The 15,562-nt window shown below is 45.1% G+C and overlaps 1 protein-coding gene across 3 annotated transcripts in view; it reads right to left on the reverse strand.

The window, feature by feature from the left end:
• GALNT10 (polypeptide N-acetylgalactosaminyltransferase 10) overlaps positions 1 to 15,562 on the reverse strand; it is a 232,165-nt gene that overhangs the window by 204,202 nt on the left and 12,401 nt on the right. Inside the window, exon 2 of one of the 3 annotated variants that reach the window (XM_055285523.2) lies at positions 10,800 to 10,836. The exons of the other annotated variants lie outside the window; for them this stretch is intronic. Coding sequence (XP_055141498.1) covers positions 10,800 to 10,836 — 37 coding nt within the window. The remainder of the gene's footprint in view (positions 1 to 10,799; positions 10,837 to 15,562) is intronic. 3 annotated transcript variants of the gene reach the window in all.

The following is a 15,562-nucleotide window of genomic DNA, read 5'->3' on the forward strand; positions in this document are numbered from 1 at the left end:
GAGAAACACCACTCATGCTTACCCTTTGGGAATATAAATACCACCTTAATAATAACTTACTGCTGGTTAGCACTCTACATTTTACAACACTTTGATCGCCGTACCTTTTTGAAGACTCTCATTATGCCTGTGAAATAAATATTCCCATTCTAGAGAAGAGGAAACCAAGGCCCAGAGGGCTTGAGTGACTGGTACAAGGTCATAGGGAGAGCTGGAAACAGCACAGAGGCTGGAATTCATTCCACGGCTCTTTATTGCTATTGATCCGAGCCTATGGGACTATAATTAATTAAAACGTCTCTCCTCAGCACTGGAGACAGCGAACTGGAGAATTCAATGAGAATCTCTGCCCAGTGTGGAAGTGTTTCATCTTGAAGTCCTGGGAGGGCTTTTAAAATGAGAGAGGGACCCACGAGGTGGGGAGGGAGGAGGTGCCCCAGGCTTGTTAGAAAATGTCATCCCTGCCTGAAAATGCCCACTCCACGAAGGCAGAGGCTGTGCATCTGAGCCCTTCTCTGCTCTTGGGAGGTGGGAATAATCCTGGTCTCAGTTGAACAGGAGTGCCCAGGCTGGGGTGGGGAAGCGAGCTGGCAGGAGAAATAGAAGGAAGAAACCACACGGAATGATTCTCTTTCTTCTATCCCTACCCCAACATTTTTATCCAGGTCCAATCAGGGAGTTAAACTGTACAATTTATTTATAGAAAGTACAACAGTCTCTCCAAACACCAAAAAATTAATAGCTATTTTTGAGCTCTTACAATGTGCAAGGCACAAGCCCTCTCCATACAGTCTCCCAATTAATCTTTGGCATAAGTCTAGGCATCATCCTTAAGGTCCACATGGCTGTTACAAATGACAGAACCAAGATTCAACCCAGGCCTTCCTGACTGCAGGGCCTGCGCTGCCCTGCTTGAGAGGGCAGGGGCCCCTCACCACACTTGCTTTGGTGACAGGAGTGTGGAGGGGAAGAGGGATGCATCTGGCTCTGTGCATGTGGGAACTTTGGTTGGGGAGGCAAGCTGGAACTCTCTCCATCTCTTCCACTACCTGCTTTCTTGAGACGAGACAGGGACGCGGTACTGAAGAGTGAAAGAGCTCAGATAACAGCTCCACAGAGAAGAGGCAGCAGAACCTCCAATTCCCACAGCACTCAAGCGCCCCTAACCACCCTCTCACTGTCTCCCTTGCCCCTCACAACAAACCCTATAAGGCAGGAAGGAGATGTAAAATTCCCATTTTCCACAAGAGGAGAGTGATCTGCCAGGGGTCATGGAACACACAGATCCTGGAGCTCCATGGGCATCTCTCAGAGGGCGAACAAGGCTTTAGGTGGAAGCCGCTGTAGTGCACAAAAATTGGGAAGGGTGGGAGTAGTGTCAGAGAGATCTACCCAGACAGACGGAGAGGGTGGAAAAGAGATCTAGTGAAAGGAGGAGGAAGGAAGTCGGGGCTGCCTGACCTCAGAGGTTGAGGGATGATCTAATTTATCATCCGAGGCTTTCGATAGCTGCTGGAGTGATTTTTATCGGCAAATTGCTCAACAAACCTCTAAGCACATAGGAAACAATTGAACAGGAGGTAAAAGGTAACAACAGTCTTGTAATTAAAGCAGTACTTCCCGGGGTTGGGCAGAGGGAAGCATTTCTCACACTGGAGGATAGGAGAGATTTTTTTTTTTTTTCATAAGTTGATACAATCTACAAGAGAAAAATCTGCCAGGGCCTACTCACAAGTAAAAAGCAATTGCTGAGATGTGAACATGACAATATAAAGGTTGTTGCCAGTAAGTAGGCCTTCTTGTGCAAATACGATCTTGTTATATAGTCCACCTGGAATACAATTTAATAAATAAACAATGATGGACTAGAAGGAATTCCCAAACAACTGAGGAATGCCAGTTTCATGTTCTCTGAGAAGCTGGTAGGTTTTCAGTGAGTGAAGTCTTTCAATTGGTAAGACTTGGAAGTGCATTTTATGATTACAAATTTCTATTTTTCAAATTAGTAACATTTATTTACTGTAAAGTTAACCAATGAGGACAATGAGGTTGTTCTGATGAACACAAATAATTTGAACTCAGGAAATGGAGACAATAGCTTGCAGCTTACATCTGCCTCAAAGTACAGTTTTCTGTTTGGTTTTAGTTGCCCAGTGCTAAAAAAAAAATCTTTTTCATTTAATGGAGAGTTGACGCATTTGATGAATAAGTAGATACATTTTTTTAAAAAACACAGCCTGCCCTATAATCTCAGGATTATCATCAATTAAACAGATGTTAAAAGAAAAAGCTGGTGACCTTCAACATGTAAAAATGCAGCATATAACACATAGCAGTATTTTCAAAAAATAATATTCTTATTATTACAACTTTAAAAAGAGCTAACAATTTGAAACAATGTAAACACTGAGGCATCCATGTGAACTTCCAGAGACAGTTTGTAAAGTGCTGTCTGGGATGATCTCCAAGATCCTCCTGACCCTGGTCTCTGCCTCCTCCCTCACCATGACATCTTGAACAGAAAGCAGTGAAAACATCAGTGGCAGAAGCTGGCATGAAACAAACAGGTTTCCCCTCCACTTCAGAGGGGAAAGAGAGGAGGGAAGAAGAGAAGGTAACAATTACTGCCACAAACTCTACCTTTTCAGATAAATCTTTATATACCTAAAGCTAGATAAACCACCAGCTAAAAAACAGAAAGGTATGCAGATGCTCAGAGCTAAGAGGGTCCCGCCAAGTTCTCCTTCTGCCCCAGGGCTGAAGCTTTACCCCTAATAACTCAGTAGCTTCTGCTACAGAGAACACCAGATCCCCTTGAACAAGTAATTCAAACACTTTGGAGACTGGCTAACATACCTGCAGCAGCGATGCATACAGATGGCAGATCTTCACAATGCATGCCGTGGCACGTTTATTCATTTTTAACCATGACAGTATTCTCTTGCTGTCTATCTTCGGGAGAAGGAAAATCACTGTTATATCTTAGGTCTAGAAGAACTAAAAGGCTAGGATAATTAGGAAAAAGAAGAGACAGAGGTGGTGACCTCCACATCCCTGGAGCTATTCAAGCCAATACCTAGATAACACCTTTTTTTTTTTTTGAGACAGAGTCTTGCTCTGTCACCCAGGCTGGAGAGTGCAGTGGCGAGATCTCGACTCACTGCAAGCTCCACCTCCCGGGTTCACGCCATTCTCCTGCCTCAGCCTCCCCAGTACTGGGACTACAGGTGCCCACCACCATGCCTGGCTAACTTTTTGTATTTTTTAGTAGAGATGGGGTTTCACTGTGTTAGCTAGGATGGTCTCGATCTCCTGACTTTGTGATCCACCCGCCTCAGCCTCCCAAAGTGCTTGGATTACAGGCGTGAGCCACTGCACCCGGCCTAGATAACACCTTTGAAGGCAACTGTAGAGAGGACTTCTCTCCAGGGTGACACGTCGTACTGAATGATTCCTAAGGTTCCCTTCCAACTCAAACTCTGTTTCTAAAAATAAAGGCAATCCTTTTAAAATTAATTTTTAAAAATTGCATAAGTTATACATATATGCAATCATATCTCAGTACCAACAATAGTATAATGGAATTTACAAAGCATGTTTCCCATGGGTATTTTCTCAGGTAATCATTGCCACAGCCCTGCAACATAGCCATTACTGTTATTATCCCCATTTCAGAAGTGGGGCAGGGGCTCTGAGTTTGAGCAATTGCTCTAAGGTTAGGCAGTTGGAAAGCAGTAACTGCTGACAGCTCTAGGTTTTCCCCTGACATTTTTCCTCCTCCTCTTCCCTTATCTTCTCCCCTTTTTGTCTTCTGAAAAGTACAGTTTCATAATGAGAAAATGGAGGAGAGAAACAGAATGAGCCTCCTGTACAGGTAGCTGACTGAATCCCTTCCCGTCACTTTGTACCACACGATGATTCAGGGAAGACTTACTTACAACCTCGGTGTGTAATGAATATACTGAGTTGTGCAATAATTTTTAAAAAAATGGTTCATGCATACCTGAACCAATTTTGAAAAGAAAAAAATTAGTCCCTTTTTTAAGTTTAAAAAAGGAAGCATTTTAGTCTAAAGTGAGGAAATGAAAGGGAGGAGGTTTGGGTTTTTTTTTTCTCCTTTTTCCAAAATAGGCTCTATCATTCCCACCGGTGATGAGTGCTCGCTGCTTCTGAGATCACAATGAAACACGAGGCTGAATTCCACAATGAACCGGCACAGCAGACAAATGCCAATTCATTAAAGATGGAAAAAAGATTAATTCTAAAAGATAAGTCCCTCTGGTTGGTTATCAGGTTTGAATTTTCAATAGGAGAACCACCTGGTTTTTTATTTTGGAGGCTGATTTTTTTTTGTGCTTGATTTTTGGAGGCTGTTTTGGTCCTCAGAAATCAGATCAAAACCGAGTTTTCTCAAAAATGTTTTAGCAAAGAAGGTGTGGGTGGAAGTGGTTAGGGAGGAGTGAGTCCCATCAAAAAGACTTTCAGTATTCCAATTGCTTGAAGAAGCCACATTTCTCAAATAACTGGAAGGAAACGAAAAGTCCTGAAACCTTGCACTAGAGTTGAACAGTTTCTATAATATACCCTCTCAATCCTCTTTCTGATGGAGAACTCTGGAGGGGAGAAGTTGCTATGTCCTTCTTGCAAAAGAGACCCTTGGGGCCCAGAAAGATCTAGCAATTGGCTCTAGCATACACAATACAGGCTGCGCACATAGTTCATGCCTGCAATCCTAACACTTTGGGAGGCCAGGACAGGAGGATCACTTGAGGCCAGGAGTCTTGAGACCAGCCTGGGCAACATAGCAAGATCCCTGTCGCTACAAAAAGTACAAAAACTAGCCAGCAAGGTGGCACCTGCCTATAGTCCCAGCAACTGGGGATGTTGAAGCAGGAAGATCACTTGAGCCCAAGAGTTTGAGGGTGCAGTAAGCTATGATCACTGCACTTCAGCCTGGGCCACACAGTAAGGAAAAAAAAAAAAACCCCACGGCATAGACTTGTATCCTGACTGACTGATATCCTGTGATATTCTGATTTATATCCAAGCCAGTGTCCCTTGACCCTCAAGAGGGAAAGCACTTCCAAAGAAAGATGTCAACTCAAGTTCAGCTTCCTGAAACCCAGCTTAGCCACTATGTGTGCCTATACGGAGAGGGGAATGGCCAGGCATCCCTCAAAGCATTGATATCCTCATGGACATAAAACAGAGAGAAACTGGGAATGGCCAGAATCTGTCATTTAAGACCTGTGGGAATGTTCAGCCTGGGGAGGTTGTTTTTCCTTTCAAATTCTTAATCCCTACAAATGAAGAGTGATAGCTGTAGTTACCACTTACTTCTCTCATCTCAACTCTTTATAACAAACCAATGCAAAGAACTCAAGGAGAGCATAGCTGTGTTTGACTGTGAGCTGATAATAATAGCAATAGCACCTAATGCTCATCACATGCCAGGCACTGTGCTGAGAACATTAAATAGTTTTATATGCATATTACAGATTAGGAAACTGAGGCACAGAGAGGTTAAAGTCACCTGCTCAAAGCTCTAAAGTAGAAGCGTTGAAATTTAAACCCACAGGTCTGACTCTGGAGCCTGTGATTTTTTTATTTTTTTTTTATTTTTATTTTTTTTTAGATGGAGTCTCACTCTGCCGCCCAGATTGGAGAGCAGTGGCGTGATCTCCACTCACTGCAAGCTCCGCCTCCCGGGTTCACGCCATTCTCCTGCCTTAGCCTCCTGAGTAGCTGGGACTATAGGCGCCCGCCACCATGCCCAGCTAATTTTTTGTATTTTTAGTAGAGATGGGGTTTCATCCTTTTAGCCAGGATGGTCTCAATCTCCTGACCTTCTGATCCGCCCACCTCGGCCTCCCAAAGTGCTGGGATTACAGGCATGAGCCACCATGCCTAGCCTGGAGCCTGTGATCTTAACCACTCTGCCACTTACAAGCTGTGCCATCGTGCTTAAGTTACTTAATTTTTTCTAAGCCTTACGTTTGTAATCTGTGAATTAATCTCTGTTGTAAAGACAAACAGAGAAATCAGATGAAAATGTGAAATGGGGATGACAGCAACTCCACAAGGTAGTTCAAAGCATTAAATGAAGTAACGTAAGTGAAGTATTAAGATTTAGCATCAGTATGGTCCCACTGCACAATTCCAAGGATGTTATTTACACACATAGATGTGCTACAAGGCAGTCCTGCCTGGTGCAATGCCTGTCATGGTAGAAATGTTCAAATGCTATCATTATTATTCATTACCATTGTATGACAACATCAATAATCAGGGTTAAGAACCAAGGGGAAAGCTGCTCATCCATGAAGGCAGTGTCAGTTCCTTCCAAGAGCTCTCCTTTGCTACCATCTATTCTGATTTCTGCTTCCTCAGAACCCTGTCAAGCCATCTCTCACGGGACATCTTGGTTTTTATGAGCAATTTCAGAGCATGTCTTACTTCCCTAAACAGATGATGTAAACTTCTGCAGGGCAGACACTGGCCCTCCAGAAGCAAAAGGCTTTCAGGAACTATGGAGATTTAAAATGTCCACAACTTCTTCCACATTCCTCCCTCCAAGAAGTGGAGTTGAATTCTTTTTTTGCACATAGGCTGAACTTCATGACTCACTTCTGATAGGATAAAATGTCCATGATGATATATAACTTTGGAGACTAGGTCCTAGAAGGACTGTGGCTTCATGCTTGCTCTCTCCCCGTCTCTTGGATGGTGTGCTCTGGGAAAAGTGAGCGGCCATGTTTCAAGGACACTCAAGCTTCCTCATGAAGAGGTCTTGTGTCGAGGAACTGCGGTCTCCTTCCGGCTGCCAAGGGAGTGAGCCATCTTGGAAGTAGATTAACCAGCTCCAGTTGAGACTTCAGATGCCTGCAGGGCTGGCCAAAAATCTTGATAGCAACCTCATGAGAGACACTGTACCACCACCACCCAGCTAAGCCCAAATTCATGACCCACAGAAACTTTAAGATAATAAATGTTTGTTGTGTTACGCTGCCACATTTTGTTATGCAGCACTATATCACCAAAACGGGAAATGCGTGGCGAGTTTAACAGCAAGCAGACAACAGGAAAGTCACAGTTTCAGAGCAGAAGGAGTAACCTGCACACATGGATGAGATTTTCCCTGTCGTTAAGACAAAAGAGAAATCAGATGGAAGACCTGAGACACCCTGGCTTCATGCAATCAGACTTTTGCTCAAAAATCACCGAGGGAAAAAGAGAGGGGAAAGTGTAGATGAAGGTTGACTGAACAGTTCAATACTGCACTCCCTCCAGAGAGGCCATAGTGGGGGCTCCAGCTCTATCCCCTGCTCTTCCCTCCCCAGCCCCAGGACCACCCTCCAACCACACAGCCTGCCTGCAAGTTCCCCAAAGGGACCAAGCCCTTTCCCGCCCTCTTGCCTTTGTACCTGAGGGGTCCTCCTCCTCCTGGCATCCCTTTCCTCATTTGTTCATTTTTATTCATTGAGTTTTTAAAAACGTTTTACTGTAAAATAATTTCAAACTAATAGGAAAGATGCAAGACTGGTACAGAGGATTCTGTATATCCTTTATCCACACTGGCTGTTATCATTATCCACATCTGTTTTATCATTCTCTCTCCCTCTCCCGCATCTACCTGTATCTACAATTTTTTTCTAAGCCATTTGTGAGAAAGTTGAAGACATGATAACCCTTTATTCCTAAATTCTTCAGTGTGTATTTTCTAAGAATACAGACAACAAAATCAAGAAACTTCACACTGATACAATACTATTATCTAATCTACAGTTCATATTCAAATTTTGCTAGTTGTTCCAATAATGTCCTTTATGTGTAATTTATTTTTTTCTGGTTCAGGATCTAATCCAAGATGGTTTATTCCTTTTTTCACTCATCAAATATGTCACATGCCACGCACTGCGTAGAGCACTGGGAATAAAATAGTGGGGGGGGGGGGGAAACAGGTACAGCCACTGTCCTATGACACTTACAGTTTAATAGAGAGACATGTTAATCAAATAATCACACTTATTATAAGTCTGTATAATCACAAACTAACACATATGCTTTAATGCCTGAGGGGCTGAGGGTTGGGATAGAAGGGGGTCAGAAAGTTCTCTTGGAATAGGGACACCTGAGCTGCCATTAGAAGGGTGAGGCAGGATTAGCCAAGCAAAACTGTGTGTGTGTGTGTGTGTGTGTATGCATGTGTGTGTGCGCGCATGCGCTTGTGTGCACGGTAGGTAACTGGAAGAGTGCTCCATGTAGTGAGAGTGACATGTGCCAAGGCTCTGTTGCAGAAGGACACATGGCTTGTTGGAGGTCAGAGTGGTTGGAGGGCAGAGGTGGGTGAGGGCACAGTGGGTAGGGGGCCATGGGTGGAGTTTAGTCTTTATCCTGGAACAGGAAGCCACTTAGGCTTTCCCAGTGGCATAATTTACATTTCCAAAAGATAACTCTGACTGCTGCGTGGAGAAAGGAAGTGAAAATGATGCAGGTCAACCATCCCTTAGCCTCAATTCCAAAGTCCAAACAGGCTTTTTAAATAACTTTAAAAAAATAACTCATTTAGTGACAAAGCCTGACTTGAATAGACATGAGGCTATTTATAGTCTTGATTTATCCTCTTACTGTGAATACATTTTTGCTGCAGAAAAAAAATGAGTTTGATTATGGGGAGCACTGTAAACCCCACCAGAGCTATTACATAATAATACATGCACTTTACTAACATTCCTAAATCAGAAAGGCTATTCTGCCAGTGTTAGAGACTGACTGTTGCATGCCCCCAAAACTCCTACGTTGAAATCCTAACCCCCAAGGTGACGGTATTACGAGATGGGGCCTTTGGAAGGTAATTAGGTCATGAAGGTGGAGCCATCGTGAATGGGATTAGTGCCCTTGTAAGTAGAGACATGAGTACTTGCTCTCTTTCTGCTCTCTGCCACATGAGGACACAGCAGGAAAGTCGCTGTCTATAAACTAGGAAGAGAGCCCTCAGCAAGAACCTGACCATGGTGGCACCCTGATCTTGGATTCCCAGCCTCCAGAACTGTGAGCAATAAATGTTTCTTGTTTAAGCCACACAGTCCATAGTACTCTATTGCAGCAGCCCAAACTCACTGAGACAGTCAGTTATTAATTTATTGCCTCTCAGCTCCAAACCCACCTTCACTGCCTGCTATGCAAAAATGGTTCTGGACCCTTAAACGTGTTTTCATTGCCAGCTAACATGATGTTAACAGTGGTTAGCAGAAGATGCTGGAGAGACACTGCAGAAGGAAAGGCTTTTTTCACCCTGGTTCTGGTGTGTTCAGTAGGCAGGCAGCATGGGTGGCGTCTCTGGCACTAGCCTCCTGCAGAGTGCATGGCCTCTCCATGTCTAGCTCCTGCAGTACGCGTAGCTTCTCCATTGCCTAGCTCCTGTGGTGTGTAGCAACCACTGGCATCCAGCGACCAATAGCTTCTCCCAGCACCCATTCCCTCGGGTGGTTTTTTAGCAGAATGTCTTCCATGATACCTTACCATGTGTTTCTTCCTCCAGCACCCTAGCAGGCAGATTTCCTGTGAACTTTGCTGGGGTGGCACTGTAGTGACTTCTCTACCACTCAGTAAGCATAGCTGTGCCCTCTCCAACAAAGTCAGGATCTCAGCCTACGGGGGCCTCTTCTTTGGGTGCTGTTATCTCAACACTGGGGGTAGGAGGTGTTCCTCTATTTGCCATTCCTATATTCTTTAGAGTGCTGTTCACTTCTTAATAGCCAATTTTCAATACTCTAATCTCCTGTTACAGTAAATAATTCTTTATATTAAACTTCCTGTGTTCAAATCACTTTGTGGTTTCTCTGTCCTGACTGAACCTTGACTAATAATTCTGAATGCTAAAATATGCCTAATACACAGGGTTTGGGCTAAGAGATTCCAGACCTGTAATCCTAAGGGTATCTATGTACCACTTTTTAAATGCCAGGCACTATTCCAAGTGTTTTGTGTATGTGAATTCCTTTAATCCTGATAACTAACCTATGAAGTAGGTACTATTATCAGGCCCATTTTAAAATGTAAGAAATGAGAGAGAGAAAATAAAAGATTATGGAAATTTCTCAAAGTCACACAGCTAGTAAAGGGCAGAGCTGGGATTCAATCCTAGGCAAATCCATGGCTTTATAAGCCTGAGGTGAGTGGGAGGGGCAGGTAGAGGTGGCGGCCGGGAAGCCAGCGTGAAGGCTAACATGAATCCTTCACTGTGCTCTCAGGCCTGTGCTCACTCCACCTATGGCATGCATCCCACTGCCCTGGAATTATCTGTCTAATGGGCCAGCTGGTCCTCAAGGACTGAGACCATGTCCTTTCCTCTTAGAATGTCAAGTGCTTATCAGAGAACCAGCCTGGGGCATGCACGGTGTTCAGTCAAAAACTGCTGGATAAATGACATATTGAATGAAGAAGAAATGCAGACCTAAATGCCAGCTACACAGCAGGCTGAGCCTTCCAGGTCAGGTCCTGTGCCTGGAGTGCCCTGGCCTCTCAAGAGCTGTCCTGGGAGCACCTCTGCCTTGTCTGGTCTGGTTGCAAACATCTGACAGTGGTTAACAACATGGCTTCCCGATCTCTTTCAACTATTGAACTCCAGGACCCATACGAAAGCAAATCTGGTCACCCAACTTCTCTGCCCAACACCCTTCATGCTCCTGGGAACTGGAGGATGGAGTGTCGCTCATGACCTGGCCCTATCTGTGTTTTAGCCTCTCCCAGCCCCACTCCTGGGGCCAGGAATAATGAGCTTAGGAGACCCTGCACACCCTATGCTGTTTTCCCAACTCTGGACTTTTGACTGCGCTATCCCCTCTACCTGGAATCCCTTCACTACCCACCCCATGCCCAGCCATTTCCCTGTCTGGCTAAACTATCCCACTCCCCGTAAAAGACTTAGGTCAGGATTCCCTCCTTCAGGGAGCCTTTTCTGCTTATCCACCCTGCCCGTCCGGGTCCACTGGCTCTCCTATGTGCTCACATAGAACCTGGTACCTACAGCTACCAAGAAGGATCTCACTGTACTCTGACTTGACCTGTTTAGTATGTGGAGCCCAGAGAAGTGGTTAAGGCCCAGGACTCTGTAGGCCAGTCACAGCCCCACCAGTGACCAGCTGTGTGACCTTGGGTGAAACATTTCATCTCCCTGATGAACCTGCAACCTCCCTGCAACCAGACCAGATAAGGCAGAGGCGCTCCCAGGACAGCTCTCGAGAGGCCAGGGCACTCCAGGCACAGGACCTGACCTGGAAGGCTCAGCCTGCTGTGTAGCTGGCATTTAGGTCGGCAGTTCTTTGCCCTTCAATATGTCATTTATCCAGCAGTTTTTGACTGAATGTTGAGCATGCCCCAGGCTGGTTCTGCCTTCATCCACAAAATGGGGCTAATTAGAGTGAGTATGTTATTGGGTTGCTGTGAGGATCAAAGATGATAATGTATGCAAAGTGCTTAACACTGTGCCTGGCAAAAACAGTCTGCAACAGTAGTAATGGATTCCTTAAGCTCAAAGGCTGCACGTTACACATCTTGGTGGCCTCAGAACCTAGCATAGCATCTGGACCACAGAAAGGCACAGTGGATGAATGAATCTCTCCACCCCAATAGCCTCCAAACTGGTCTCCCTGCCTCCTGTGGCTCCTGCGTTGCCACAGTTACCTTTCTGAGGCCTAGCCCTGATCAAGTCATCCTCTGCTCAAAAACTATCCACGGCTTCCTTGCCTCCTGCAGGCCAGCCTCCCTGGCCTAGCAATCAGGGACCCTGTGACCTGGCCCTCACCCACTTTTCCAGCTACTCTCTAACAGACACGTGAAATTTCAGTGACTCTGCCTTTCACTGTTCTTGAAAGAGGCTCCCCACTTCCTGCCACCTGAGAGACCCCAATCCCACCATGTACACTTTGCTAAAGTTTTAACCTTCTTCAAGACCATCTTAAAAATCAGCACCTTTCAGAAGTCCTTCCTGATCACAAACGGGGTGCTGCTCTCTTCCTCTTGGCTTCCCGCAGCACTGGCTGATCTCCTCTTGCAGCATTCGTCATGCTCTGCCTGACGCACTGCATCCCTGTGAACTTGTCTGCGTCCCTTTTTAGACTAGGAGCTCTCTCAAGGCAGCAGCTCTTTTTTGTATCTATCACATAGTAATCCCCCAAATCAATTTAGTGGGGACCCAGAACAAAAATAAATTGTTGAGCTCAGAACAAAAGGATAATAAAGTTAAGTGAAAGGCAGTATGTACCATGTGTTTATTCACTGGGATTCAAGGCTAATGGCTCAGGTTTTTTTTTTAAGAGGTTGATCTCTTAATAAGCAGAGTGGCTTTAGTTAAAGAATATATATGTGCAGTGTAATATGCTAATCCTCCACAGAAAAAGAGGATCTTTTCCATGAATTAAAAAGAAATGTAAGTAGCTAGAAGAGATTAAGACAATTATCCCTTCCTTTGCAAAGGTGTTTTATCTATCTGCCTACAAATATAACATACAGACACACTCATACACACACACAACACAATCTGATGAGAAAATGGAAAATGGTCCATGTATTAGTTCCCTAGGGCTACCATAACAAAGTACCATAAAGTGGGTGGCTTCGAACAACAGAAATTTATTGTGTCACAGTTCTGGAGGCTTGAAATTCAAAATCAAGGTATTGGCAGGGCTATCCTATCTCCAAAGCCTCTAGGGGAGATGCTTCCTTCCTCCTCTTTCAGCTGCTGTAGCCCCAGGTGTACCTTGGCTTAAGGCAGCATCACTCCAGTCTCTGCCTACAGCTTTTCACAGCCGTCTTCCCTCTCTGTCTCTGCATCTCTTCTCCTCTTCTTATAAGGATATCAGTCAGTCACAGAGGATTAAGGGCCCACCCTGTTCCAGCATGACATCATCTTGATTGGTTACATTTGCAACAAACCTATTTCCAAATTAGGTCACATTCTGAGGTGCCGCGAGTAAGGACTTTGCCGTATCTTTTTGAGAGACATGATTCAACCCACGAGCCCATTTACCCAGTTACTGGGAGCTGCAGTCCTTGGGAAAGCCTGGGGCACGACCAGCAGCCCTATTCCTTAAGATGCTCCCTCTAGACTGCAGGGATGCTCCTCACAAAAGAAGTAAGCAGGGGTCCACCGTTATATTTTCCTTCTAAGAACCAGGTGGAAAAATATAATCCCAGACAAGCTAGTTACTTCATATTCTAAAGACTATCTGGAGGGAGAGAACCAAACGGATCCTCATCCAGAGATACTACCAACGAAGCCACGTGGACTGAGGACAGGAGCTGCTTCTGATTAAAAGATCTCAGAAAAACGGTGTCCTTTGACTGTTGCCTTAGGGAGCTAACACTTTTGAGGCCTTCTGATCTCAACAGGGGAGAAGGAAGTCTGTTTCTTCCCCCACTATGAGAACACAGCCCCTTAGGGTGAAAGTGTGCAATTTCCCACAACACCAAGAACAGAGTGGTGTCCAAATGAAACACGGAGGAGTGGCGAGAAGAAACATGGAGCAGTCAGAGTCCTATCTGTAGGGTATCTGGGAACACAGGTATGCATGCATTCATTCATTAATTCAACAAATATTCATTGAGCACCTGCCATGTGCCAGCACTATAAGGTACAGCAGTAAATAAGACACACAAGGTCCCTACCCTCATGGTGTTTAGTATCTACTGGAGCAGAGAAATAAACAAGTAAATAAATAAGCAAGGTGACTCCAGACAGTGCTAAGTTGCTATGCGGACATTTCACAGTTGATCAAGTCGCAGAGTGGGTAGGAAAGAGGTACTTCAGATGGTACGTTCACGGAAGCCCTCTCTAAGGAGGTGACTTTGGAGCCAAGACCTAAAAGATGAGGAGGAACCAGTCCTGCTATAATCTTGGGGAAGAGTATTCCAGGACCACATGTAAAGGTCCTGAAGAAGGACCATGCTGGATGTGTAAGAAGGCTAATGCAGCTGCTGTGCTGTGACTGACAGGAGGAGACACAGTGAGCCCAGAGGGTAAGCAGGGCCAGACAAGACAAGGGTCTGTGCTGTGTTTCAGTGCAGCAGTGGAAGCCACTGAAGAGTTTTAGGAAAGAGGCGGAAACCTCTGATTTACCCTTGCAAATGTGTACTGGGGCTGTGCATAAAGAATGGACTATGATTTCAGGGTGGAGGTGGGAGAGGAGCCAGGAGGCTGTGGCAGGAATCCAGGTGAGATGTGATGGGCTGGTGGGAAGCGGGAAGAAAATAGGTGGATTTGGAATCTGTTTCAGAGATGCAGTCAGATCCAGCAGAGAATTCAGGGCCTCACTGAATATCAAAAGCTGGAGGGATCCTTAGAACTTGTCCTCCCAATTAACACAGCTTATATAGGAGAGGACAGAGGCACCCTTGAGTCAGGGACCCAACTAGGGTCACTAGGCAACTCAAGGTGGCTCCTACCTGAGGAGTCAGGCTCCTGCCTCAAAACCCAGGGCTCTTTCATCATGAAAAGACTAGAAAGCGGTCAGCAAACCATGGCCTGGCAATCCAGCTTGCTGACTACTTTTGCAAATAAAGCTTTATTGGAACACAGCACTCTCATTGGTTTATGTAGTGTCTATGGCCACCCTCACGCTACAAAGACAGATTGAGTAGTTGTGGCAGAGACTATATGGCCTGTAAAAACCTAGAATATTCTCTGGACTAAAAGATCACATAAAACACAGTGGTCAAGTTTGGGAATGGAACTTTTTGAAAGAGGAGGAAGCCCAGGCTCACAAGAGAGAGCTCTAGGATCTCTTCTTCCCAGCTGGAGCCTCATCCAAGGGGATGTCCTGCTAGGAAGGCTCCTTCAACAATACATTCCTCCACCTAGGGAAATGGCAATACATGGCACTATAACATTCACGCCACCACAGTTGTACAAATTAAGTTTTGTAGGCATTTCCAAGAGACAGATTAATTCTAACTGGAAAGATCAGGGAAGGCTTTCTGGGAAGGAAAAGATTTCAGAGGTGCCTGAAGGGATGGGTAGAGGGTACTCAAGAAATTCTTAGGTCACCTCTGAGCCACGGCAGACTACCTAGGACTCTGCTGAGCTAAAGGAGGTGAGTTCCCCATCACTGGAGGTGTTCAAGTCAAAGATGGTAACCATTTGGCAGGGATAAGGTTGAGGGAGACTGGATATGATAAAAGATACAATTCCTTGAAATTGTGGATTCCACCATGGTAGGCTTATGGCTTCTTTAGCGTCATTTCTCATCATATTTGCTAAGAGAGACACACAGCATGGAGACTATCGGGGTTGCTGGGGGAGGTGGAAGGAAAGACAGAGAAACACACACAGACAGAGAGAGGAGAGGCCTGAGAATAGGAGACAGGTGAAAGAGTCATACTCACACCCAAAGTCAAAGAGAGCCCATACAAGTCACAGAGGGAGGAAACTCACACCGGGGCTTCCCCCCACCCTTAACTGCTACAGAGAACAAAAGAAAGCAAAAGCCTGACAATTAGAGTTAAAACTAATCAACTGTCCCTTTAATACCTCTGGCTTGGCACTTGGCAGCCTTCTTAATGT

The sequence above is a fragment of the Symphalangus syndactylus genome, chromosome 7 (genome assembly GCF_028878055.3).
Source record: "Symphalangus syndactylus isolate Jambi chromosome 7, NHGRI_mSymSyn1-v2.1_pri, whole genome shotgun sequence".
In the NCBI taxonomy this organism is placed as follows: domain Eukaryota; kingdom Metazoa; phylum Chordata; class Mammalia; order Primates; family Hylobatidae; genus Symphalangus; species Symphalangus syndactylus.